At 35.5% G+C, this 12,260-nt stretch overlaps 1 protein-coding gene across 12 annotated transcripts in view; it reads left to right on the top strand.

Moving 5' to 3' along the window:
• Positions 1 to 12,260, top strand: part of LOC145518867 (A disintegrin and metallopeptidase domain 3-like) — a 109,041-nt gene that overhangs the window by 31,504 nt on the left and 65,277 nt on the right. For 8 of the 12 annotated variants that reach the window (XM_081523946.1, XM_081523943.1, XM_081523937.1 and 5 more), the window contains 6 exons: positions 129 to 205; positions 674 to 851; positions 1,516 to 1,578; positions 7,590 to 7,661; positions 8,365 to 8,531; positions 10,005 to 10,086. In XM_081523946.1, coding sequence (XP_081380072.1) covers positions 744 to 851; positions 1,516 to 1,578; positions 7,590 to 7,661; positions 8,365 to 8,531; positions 10,005 to 10,086 — 492 coding nt within the window. In that variant the 5' untranslated portion in view covers positions 129 to 205; positions 674 to 743. The remainder of the gene's footprint in view (positions 1 to 128; positions 206 to 673; positions 852 to 1,515; positions 1,579 to 7,589; positions 7,662 to 8,364; positions 8,532 to 10,004; positions 10,087 to 12,260) is intronic. The other 4 variants (XM_081523939.1, XM_081523938.1, XM_081523944.1 and 1 more) reach the window with 1 other exon arrangement.

Raw genomic sequence — 12,260 nt, 5'->3', positions numbered from 1 at the left:
AATATCTGTTGAATGTATAATGGAATGCTTAAATCTAAATGTTTGATGATTTCTAAGAAGTAAGATTAAAATCAAACACTCTGTTTGCTAATCATTACCGATGTATCTTTATATTACTCCTGTGTTAGGGCCATTGCTTTTATCAAGGATATGCTGCAGAGATTCTAAATTCAGTTGTGACACTTAGTACCTGCTCCGGACTCAGGTAATGGCATATTCCAGAGATGTAAATAATTGAAATCTTATGTACTCTTTTACTTTTAGAAACTTCTTGAAGGGTAGATGGAAGACAAAGAAAATAGGCACTTACATTGTGTTTCTTCTCATCTATTTTCTATGCCTGTTTGTCTTATCATTTTCCCTTTTCTCTTGTGTCTCTCCCAGGCTTGCATTTATAAAATTCATTCAGAAAGACTTGTCACTAGTATGAGAAATACCCCCTTTACTGAGCCACATAAGAACTGCAATGACTCCTAAATGCTATGATAGATAATAGAAGAAGGTAGAAAATTGGGTTTAAATATTAATCCAAGTAAGATGGGATGATTCTTAGCTATCAGATGGCAAAAGTCATTATTAAAATTTTGCTTACTGTTTTCTTTTAATATTTATTTATGATTATTTTTGAGAAATCTGTATTTTTAATTTCTTCTTTATGTGTTTAAATATTCAGGGGATTATTGCAGTTTGAGAATGTCAGTTATGGAATTGAACCATTGGAATATTCAACTACATTTGAGCATATGGTTTATCAGATAAAGGGTAATACAACTGATATTTCTCCCATAGCAGAAAATTATTCTACAACCCAACTGGCAAATCAGTCCTACAAAATTCTTGTGAAATCAGAAGTAAGTAACTCCTTTTATGGGATCTTCATTTGTGCAACTTATGTAAACATATTCATACTGAAATTTGTTACATTTGGAAAACAAATTTAAACTGACTATATAAAACCTCATGTAAGGTATTTATTTTAAATATATTTTTGTTTAGTCATATAATATTTTAAAATATAGTAGATATAAACATATAATTCAGAAATCAAAATTTTCACAAATAGCGAATTCCTAGTATATTTTATGCAAATATGCACAGTTGCATTTTTATTGAACTTGCATTCTAATAATATTATAGCACTCAAATATGATTATTACTGTCTCATCATTTTTGCCAGTGTATTTTCTTCTTTGTAAAAAAGTTTTATTTTGATAGAAAATGTAAAAGTATAGAAGAGACAAGAAACTGTCTTAGATCTCATTGTTTAGATTTTGCTCTTAGAAGTTTGGAGTATTCTAATTCTTTTACTATCTAACTATAAAGAAGATTTATATAACAAAAGATTATCGAACGATATATGTTTCTTTGAAATTTCCTTTTTGCTACTAAGAGGATAGTGTACATTTATACTTATCATTAAATTATATTGCATTTATTATTATTTTGAATGTGCATTTGTAATTACAAATAATATAAGAATTTAAAAAGGATTTACTTTATTAATCTGTTTTGCAGGAATATTCAAATGTGCTGTCAAAAAGAATTCTAAAAATACAAGTTATTATGGATAAAGCCTTGGTATGCATTATTAATATATTTTCTTACATCTTTTTGTATTTAAATTGAAAAGGAATGTGAAAAGAATCTTTTACTGAATGCATAAATACATTACCCTGTTCAAAATGTATATTTCAGTGTAACAGAACAGAAAGGCATGTTGTTGGTTGGCTTTTCATTGACATTGGGGGAATAATACCAATATTTATTCGAATGTGAAGCTTCAAATGTAAGGAAGATTCTACTGTACTATAATCTATTGGATCATTACTAGTTGCATATACTACTGGATGCAACCAAAACTGTGGTGAAACTCTTCCTTAAATCAATTTTCCTTTTAAAGTAAGATAGTTTATTTTTTACTGAATTAAAGATCCTTTCTTAAGTATTATATTTTATAAGATTATCTTGTGCTATGTAATATCATGGGTACTCTGGTGAAAATTTCATTTTTAGAAAATGGAAGAATAAATTCATAGGAACATATTTGATTATGGAATTATTTCTTTTTACAGTTAGTTTTATCACTTTTTGGTAGCGAGTTTAAAAAAAACTTACTTTGTCCATTATCACTAGTAACTTTGTAAAAATCTCAGTAAGTGTCATGACATTCTACATTTTTTGTATAAAAAGAAATATTTAGATCTTTAAATTTTTATAAAAGCAATAATAGGAAATGCAAAGAAATAGAGGAAAACAATAGAGTGGGAAAGACTAAAGATCTTTTCAAGATAATTGGAGATACCAAGGGAATATTTCATGCAAAGATGGGCACAATAAAGGACAGAAATGGCAAGGACCTAACAGAAGCATAAGAGATTAAAAAGAGGTGGCAAAAATACACAGAAGAACTGTACAAAAAAAGGCTTGATGATCAGGATAGCCATGATGGTGTGGTCTCTCACCTAGAGCCAGACATCCAGGAGTGTGAAGTCAAGTGGGCTATAAGAAGCATTACCACAAACCAAGCTAGTGGAGGTGATGGAATTCCAGCTGCACTATTTAGAATCCTAAAAGATGATGCTGTTAAAGTACCGCACTCAATATGCCAGCAAATTTGGAAAACTCAGCAGTGGCCACAGGACTGGAAAAGGTCAGTTTTCATTCCAATCCTAAAGAAAGGCAATGCCAAAGAAAGAAAAGTGAAAGTGAAGTTGCTCAGTCATGTCCGACTCTTTGCGACCCCATGGACTGTAGCCTACCAGGCTCCTCCATCCATGGGATTTTCCAGGCAATACCGGAGTGGATTACCATTTCCTTCTCCAGGAGATCTTCCCGACCCAGGGTTTGAAACCAAGTCTCCCGCATTGTAGGCAGACGCTTTACCATCTGAGTCAACAGGGAAGTCAAAGAATGTTCAAACCACCATACAGATTCACTCATTTCACATGTGGCTTAGTTCATAGTATGTGAACCAAGAACTTCCAGATGTACAAGGCAGATTTAGAAAAGGCAGAGGAGCCAGAGATCAAATTGTCAACATCCACTGGATTATAAAAAAAGCAAGGGAATTCCAGAAACACATTGACTTCTGCTTCATTTACTATGCTAAAGCTTTGACTGTGTGGATCACAACAAACTGTGGAAAATTCTTCAAGGATGGTAATACCAGACCACCTTACCTGCCTCCTGAGAAATCTGTATGCAGGTCAAGAAGCAGCAGTTAGGCCTGGACATGAAACAATGGACTGGTTCAAAATTGGGAAAGGAGTATGTCAAGATGTTATATTGTCACCCTGCTTATATAATTTACATGCAGAGTATATCATGCAAAATCCCAGGCTGGATGAGATCTGGATGAGATACCAGATCACGAGCTGGCATCAAGATTGTTGGGAGAAATATCAACCACCTCAGATATGTAGATGACACCATCTTAATGGCAGAAAGCAAAGAGGAACTAAAGACCCTCTTGATGAAGGTTAAAGAAGAGAGTGGAAAATCTGACTTAAAATTCAACTTTCAAAAAGTAAGTTCGTGGCATCCCATCCCATCACTTCATGGCGAATAAACAGGGAAAAGTGGAAACAGTGACAGATTTCATTTTCTTGGGCTCCAAAATCACTGCAGCTGGAGACTGCAGCCATGAAATTAAAAGACACTTGCTCCTTGGTAGAAAAGCTATGACAAACCTCGACAGCATATTAAAAAGTAGAGATATCACTTTGCCGAGAAAGGCCCATAGTCAAAGCTATGGTTTTTCCAGTATCATGTATGGATGTCAGAATTGGCCACCAAGAAGGCTGAGTGCTGAAGAATTGATGCTTTCAAACTGTGGTGCTGGAAAAGACTCTTGAGAGTTCCTTGGACAAGAAGGAGATCAAACCAATCAATCCTAAAGGAAATCAAACCTAAATATTCACTGGAAGGCATCATGCTGAAGCTGAAGCTCCAATACTTTTGCCACCTGATGCGAAGAGCCAACTCATTGAAAAGCCCCTGAGGCTGGGAAAGATTGAGGGCCAGAGGAGAAGGGGGCAACAGAGGATGAGATGGTTGGATGGCATAATCAACTCTATGGACCTGAGTTTGAGCAAACTCTGAGAGACACTGAAGGACGGGAAACCTGGCGTGCTATAGGCCATGGAGTCATAAAGAGTTCGACACAACTGAGCAACAACAAACTTGTACAGTGACACCCTTAGTATCTTTGATTTGATTTCAATCATAAGAGGCCATGGAACAACAGACTGGTTCCAAACTGGGAAAGGAGTACGTCAAGGCTATATATTGTCACCCTGTTTATTTAACTTATATGCAGAGTACATAACTCGAAATGCCAGGCTGGATGAAGCACAAGTTGGAATCAAGATTGCCGGGACAAATATCAATAACCTCAGATATGCAGATGACACCACCTTCATGGCAGAAAGTGAAGAGGAACTAAATAGCCTCTTGATGAAAGTGAAAGAGGAGAGTGAAAAAGTTGGCTTAAAACTCAACATTCAGAAAACTAAGATCATGGCATCTGGTCCTATCACTTCATGACAAATAGATGGGGAAACAGTGGAAACAGTGACAGACTTGATTTTTTGGGGCTCCAAAATCACTGCAGGTGGTGACTGCAGCCATGAAATTAAAAGACGCTTGCCCCTTGGAAGAAAAGCTATGACCAACCTAGACAGCATATTAAAAAGCAGAGAAATTACTTTGTCCACAAAGGTCCATCTGGTCAAAGCTATAGTTTTTCCAGTAGTCATGTGTGGATGTGAGAATTGAACTATAAATAAAGCTGAGCACCGAAGAATTGATGCCTTTGAACTGTGGTGTTGGAGAAGACTCTTTGAGAGTCCCTTGAACTGCAAGGAGGTCAAACCAGTCAACCCCAAAGGAAATCAGTCCTGAATATTCATTGGAAGCCCTGATGCTGAAGCTGAAACTTCAGTACTTAGGCCACCCGATGCAAAGAGCTGACTCATTGGAAAAAACCCTGATGCTGGGAAGGATGGAAAGCGGGAGGAGAAGGGGATGACAGGATGAGGTGATTGGATAGCATCACCAACTTGATCGACTTGAGTTTGAGTAAGCTTCGGGAGTTGGCGATGGACAGGGAAGCCTGGTGTGCTGCAGTCCATGGGGTCACAATGAGTCAGACACAACTGAGTGACTGAAATGAACTGAACAGAGGCCAGTTTTCTTCTATGATGTTTCTAAATTACTACAGTGATAGGCTCAGTTATTTTGTGTAGTTCTAGGTCACTCACCAGCTTCCCTGGTTTCTCAGTGGTGAAGAATGTGCCTGCTATGTGGAAGATGTGGGTTCGATCCCTGGGTTTGGGAAGATCCCTTGGACAAGGAAATGGCAATGCACTCCACTATTCTTGCCTGCAGAATCTATGGACAGAGGAGCCTGGCTGGCTCCAGTCTGTGGGGTCCCACAGTGTCAGATACGACTGAAGTGACTTAGCATTCACATGCACACAGATGTGACCAATAGGCACATGAAAAGATGCTCAACATCACTGAAATGAAAATCACACTACAAAAAGATATCACCTCACACCTATCAGAATGGCTATCATCTAAAGGCCACACATAACAGATGGTGGCAAGGTGTGGGTAAAAGGGAACCTGTTGGAGGAAATGAAGATTGAGATAGTCATTGTGGGAAACATCATGGAGGTTCCTTAAAAAATTGAATATAAAACTAACATGTAGTTCAACATATATATCCCTGGTTGTATATCTGAAAGAATGAAAACACTAATTGGAAATATAGATACATCCCAGAGTTCATAGCAGTGTTACTTCCAATAGCCATGATAGGGAAGCTATGTAAGTACCCATCAACACATGAGTGGATAAAAAGGATGTCACACACACACACACACACACACACACACACACACACTGGAATACTACTCAGCCATAAAGATGAACAAAATTTTGACATTTCAAAGAAGATGGATAAACTTGGAGGTTACGCCACCTGAAATGGGACAGAAAAAAACAAATACTGTATAATAGCACTTATTGTGGTATGGACAAAATAAAAAAAACTAGTGTATATAATAAAAATGTAACAGATTCACAGATATAGAGAACAAGTAGTGGTTACCAGTGTGAAAAGAGAATGGGAGAAGAGTACAATAGAGGTATGGATTCAGAGGTGCTATTTTGTGTAATGTAAATAAGCTACAAAGATATATACAGTACAGCACAGGGAATATAGACAATATAATGACTATAAATGAAGTATAACTTTTAAAAATTGTGAATCATTGTGGTGTACACTTGGACCTTATATTTTAATATTGTATATCAATTACACTACAATAAATTGAAAAAAGTAAGTCAGTTTCATCAGTAAAAGTTCATTTAACCTCTTGTGATGTTATTGTAATATATCTTATTTTACCATGTGTAAAAAACCACAAAGTAAATTATTTTACATTAAATACATGATTATTGATTAAAGAAATTGAGGAAAGGGAAAAAAGTATTTCATATTTAGTATTTCCAAACTCTATTTCTTCTTCTCATAATTTGATTTTTATGATATTGGTGTTTAACCTGTATTAATTCATTTGAATTCAGTTTTTCTTCATTTGAAATTATCTTTATTTTATCTCTATTTTTAATTATTCTATTTGGAAACAGTTTCAAACTTTCAAAAAAGATGTAAGAATAAGAATAATACAAAGAACACCTGTAGCCTCTTTACTCAGATTTATTGATATTGTTTCCTTTTATCACTTGTCCCCTCCCCATGAGAAAGTAAGTTGTAAATTGAATTTTTAGCTTCTAATTTCAGTGTGCATTTGCTTGACATAAGATCTTATATATCCACAATCAATTTACCCATCTAAGTAAAAAGAACATCATTGAAATACTTTTTTATGAAGTTTGCAATCAAGTTTACTTGATTGCATTGTGTTTGGACAATGTGAGCTAAGTGATACTGTGTTTTATAGTCAAATGTTTTATGGCTCATATGAGTCAATTTATATAAAACTTTCAGCTATACTTTAAGAATATGCCTCTCATTTTGTATACAAGCTTGTATATAAGCATATTATATCCAAAGCTTTGAGTTTTAAACATGTTTAAGGATATTTCAGAAAAAATGTTATGATTTTTTTTCCTTGAATGAAAATGTGCTCTTGAAATTGTTCACTGTATAGTACTCAGAGCTCTGTTTTTAGAAATTTCAGTTTTTCTCCAGGATATGTCGTCATGTTGTCTTATTGGAGTGAAGATGGCGGCAGACATGAAAGACTTAAAAGTTTAATTAGAGATTTGAATCCTGGTTCTTACCCTTATTAGTTATGCAATCTTGAAGCTTTAACTTTTGATCCTAAATAACTGCATGTATAAAAAGAAAGATAATCATCACCATCCTCTTTTAATACGTTGGTTACTCTATAATATCCCTAGATTTAAGTCTGGAACCTGCTAAGCACTTGATAAGTCTTAATTGTACTTTTGTCCTTTCACTTAAGCACTGCATTATTTTATAATTTTTATATCCACTGAAATGTGGTAATTTAGTCATTTTCTATAGTGATTAAAAAATAAAATTTGTCTTTCAGTATGATTATATGGGCTCTGAAGTGACACTTGCATCTGAGAAAGTTTTCTATATCTTTAGTCTTATCAACACTGTGAGTATTTACATTTCATATTTAAATAAGAAACATTCATATAAATACAGTAGCATTGAATAAATAGCCTGTGCAATTTTATAAACTGTGTAGTCCTACCAGGGCTTCCACAGTGGCTCAGATGTAAAGAATACGCCTGCAATGCAGAAGACCCAGGTTTGATTCCTGGGTCAGGAAGACCCCCTGAGTCTTCCTGGCTACCCAGGCCAATATTGTTGCCCGGAGAATCCCATGGACAAAGGAGCCTGGTGGGCTACAGTCCATTGGTTTGCAAAGAGTTGGACACAGCTGAGCGACTAAGCATATACACACATGGTCCTACCAGCTAGTTTCTTCCAGCAATGAAGTTCATCTCCAAAAATAAATAAATAAATAAAATAAATCAAATACATTAGCATTTTCGTGTACACATATGGGCTTCCCAGGTGGCGCAGTGGTGAAGAATCATCCTGCCAGTGCAGGAGATGCAAGAGATGTGTTTTCGACCCCTGCATTGTGGAGTTAAGAAATGGCTATGGCTCCCCACTCCAGTGTTTTTGCCTGGAAAGTTCTATGGACAGAGGAGCCTGGTGGGCTGCAGTCCATGCAGTTGTAAAGAGTTGAACATGGCTGAGCAATTGAGCATACCCACACATACACATACATATAGAGTACTATGTTTGTGGTTACCTGTAACCATATGTCATGAATCTTCTGCTTTCAGATGTATTCTCAGCTTAAAGTGTCTGTTATGTTAACTTCTCTGGAGATCTGGTCAGATCTAAATAAGATTTCAACTAATGGGGATGCTAATGAAGTACTACAAAGATTTGTGTCATGGAGAGAAAAATTTTTATTTCAAAGGTCCCATGATATGGCATACTTATTAATGTAAGTAATTTATTTTCATTGTTATATAGTTTATCAAGCTATTTGTACATTATCTATCCCAATTACATACAAAATTTCTTATATATGACAAGACAACTCAAAAAATGACCATGTGAGTACTGTGTTGGCAGAATACGAGCTATAAAAATCTGATGATACAACGTAAGACACTAAACTATGGTAGGCCATTTTCCTGAGTGGTCTGCTTACATCTGAATTTAAAGAACTGAAAATATGGAAAGCCTTGGGAAAACATAGAGCCTCTGTGGTTTTAAAGAATTTCACAGAGGTTCTTGCCTGGAGAGTCCCAGGGACAGGGGAGCCTGGTGGGCTGCTGTCTATGGGGTCGCACAGAGTCGGACACGACTGAAGCGACTTAGCAGCAGCAGCAGATAACCAAAACCAGCATTTTAACATTAAATAAAGCATGCGTTAGTTGACAGAATGCAGTAAATCCATATAAATCTGCTTACATTAGAAAACATAAGTATGGAAATGTGATGACCTTATGGAATTTCTATCCTGACCTAAGGTGTAGCTATTTAGCTGCTTGCACTGTAACTTTCAAGAGTCTTTCTATATACTAATTTGATTATTTTGGATGGAAAAACAAAAACACGATTCTGAAAGGTCTTCAGTAATATGGAATACATTTATAAATCTCTGTGTGTCTCTGTGGAATTTAAGGTTAGGTTTGGAGTTTCAAGAGCAACATTAACTAAGGACTAAAGTTGAGGGGAGCTTCCCAGGTAACTCAGTGGTAAAAAAATCCACTGACAATGCAGGAGCCGAAGAAAATGCAGGTTCAGTCCCTGGGTCTGTAAGATCCCCTGGAGAAGGACATGGCAAACCACTCCAGTATTCTTGCCTGGAGAATCCCATGGACAGAGGAGCCTGGTGGGCCACAGTACATGGGGGGTCACAAAGAGCCGGACATGACTGAAGTGGCTGAGCATGCATGCCGAATGTGTGTGGACTCTTAATACAGCCCATCTCTGTTTTTCTTTGTAACTGTACTGCGTATTGTCTCTTTCTGTCCTCAATTCAACACTTTTTATGCCATCTGAGGTTTTAATACGTGCAAACCATGGCAGTAATCTGTCCTGACTTTTGTGTCTTAGAACTTTGTCCATCCAGTGTTGACAGCAGTGGTGATTTATGTCTTAGAACTTTGTCCATCCAGCGTTGACAGCAGTGGTGATTAATTTCTGGAAGGATGAGGCACGGCTGGATTTTAAGCTGTGGATCGTATAATGTTAAAGTTGACTTTTGAACTTAATTTGGAGGCACCAGGGGAGACGACCCAACTACAAAATGATTGAGAGCATTAGACATGATTCACAATATTCATGTTTTAAAGAAAGTAGCAGCTTTATTGAGGAATCTAATTCTTAATGATCATTAAATTATTAATAATTATATTTATAATAATTATATATATTATTATGTATAATAATAAATGTTATTATTTAGTTACAGGGACCATCCTAATTATGTGGGAGCAACATATCATGCAATGGCATGTGATCCAAAGTTTGCTGCAGGACTTGCTCTGGTATGTCCCTTCTCTTCAGTAATTATATCATTTTATTCCTTTCTCTTCAGTACTTATATCACATTTCTAAAGTTAATATCCACTTTAAGAAACAAAAGTATATATAATATATCTACCATCTTATTAAATGAATATTTTAATACAGTGCTGTACTTTTTACTTTACACCTCACATTATCATTTTTAAACTGTTCTTTATTGTGGCAAAATACACATTATGTAAAATTGACCATCTTAAGTATTATATGTTCACTGTGCAGTAGTGTTAAGTCTGTTTACATTGTTGTGAAATAGATGTTTAGAACCTTTACTTGCTTTAATGAAACTTTGTACACGTTGACCAACAAGGCCTCGTTTTCCATGCCTCCACCCCCTGGCGACCACCATTCTGCTCTCTGCTTCTGTGAGTATGATATTTTTTAGATCCCACATATGAGGTAGACCATATGATATTTGTCTTTCAGTGTCTGGATTATTTCTCTTTGGATTATACATCGAGTTTCATCCATGTTTTTGAAAATGGCAGGATTTCATTCTTTTTACGGCTGAATAATGTTTCATGTTATGCATATACACATATATAAACCATATCATATTATATATTTGTATATATAGATATTTTCTTTATGCATTCGTATATTAATGACCACTTAGTTTGGTTCCATATCTTGGTGTTGTGAATAATGCTGCAATTAACATGGGAGATGCAAATGCTGCTATCTCTTTGAGATAGGGATTTCAGTTATTTTGGAGATGTACTTAGAAGTAGGTTTGCTGGATCATATGGTATTTCTATTTTTAATATTATGAAGGCTCATAATACTGAGGTCCAGAGTGGTTGCACCATTTTATAATCCCATCAGCATTTCACATTTTATATTTTATTCATCGCATCCTCACTGTTATTTTTGTTGTTGCTAGCTATGCTATGGGGTATGAGGGTATGGGGTATGAGGTGACATCACATTGTGCTTTTTACTGTATTTTTATAATCACTAGTGACATTGAGCACCTTTTCATATGCTTTTTTGTGTTTTGTAAATTATTTCTGGAGAAATAAATGTTTCTTTAAGACCACTTTTAACTGAAATGTTTGATTTTTTGCTTGTTAAGTTGCAGGAGTTCTTTTTACCTTTGGATTGCCCTGATCCAGTTCCCCTCTTCTCAATTCCCATCACTAGTGTTTGTTTTTTATTATGATTAACCCTATGTTAGTTTTTCTTATATGATATAGTGATTCAATATTTCTATATATTTCAAAATGATCATCACAATAAGTCTTGAAATGTCACCATAAAAGGTTATACATAGTTACTGACTATATTCCTCACTCTTACATTTCATACTCATGGCTCATTTATTTTGCAGCTGGAAGTTGTATCTCTTTATCTCTTTCAGCTCTTTTTTTCCATCCCCAAACGCCTCCACTCTGGCAGTCACCTGTTTGTTCCTTGTATCTATAGCTCTGTTTCTGCTTTTTTCTGCTTTTTTCATTTGTGTTTATATTCCACATATAAGTACAGTTACAGTATTTGTGTTTCTCTGACATCTATGTTGTCTCAAATGGCAAAATGTCCTTTACTACAGCTGAGTAGTATTCCATCATGTGTTTGTGTGTGTGTGTGTACTCATATATACATATATGTGTATGTACTCTTTATCCATTCCATATATGTGTGTGTACATATATACACACATATATGTATGTATTCTTTATCCATTCTTCTATTGATCGACACTTAGGTTGCTTCCATATCTTGACTATTGTAAATATGCTGAAAAGAACTTGGAGATGTGTATATATTCTCCTTTAGTAGTTTTGTTTTCTTATGGTGAATACCAAGAAGTGGAATTGTTGGATCATATAGTAATTTTATTTTTAATTTTTTGAGGATTCTCTGTACCGTATTCCCTAGCGACAGCATGAATTGACATTTCTGCAAGAAATGCACAGGTTTCCCATTTCTGCACATCCTTGAAAACACTTGTAGGTTGTTGTTTTTTTTTCATAATTGAAATTCACTCCAGTGTGGGGATAATATCTCATTCTGGTTTTGATTTGAATTTCCTTATGATTAGTGATGTTTAGGCATCTTTTCATGTGCCTGTTCGCCATCTGTATGTCTTTGGAAAAATATCTATTCAGATCTGCTGCTCATTTTCAATTGGGTTGTT

This window comes from Giraffa tippelskirchi, chromosome 8 (assembly GCF_054371585.1).
Source record: "Giraffa tippelskirchi isolate mGirTip1 chromosome 8, T2T-mGirTip1v1.2.pri, whole genome shotgun sequence".
Classification (NCBI taxonomy): domain Eukaryota; kingdom Metazoa; phylum Chordata; class Mammalia; order Artiodactyla; family Giraffidae; genus Giraffa; species Giraffa tippelskirchi.
This window is presented reverse-complemented; position numbering and strand designations above follow the sequence as displayed.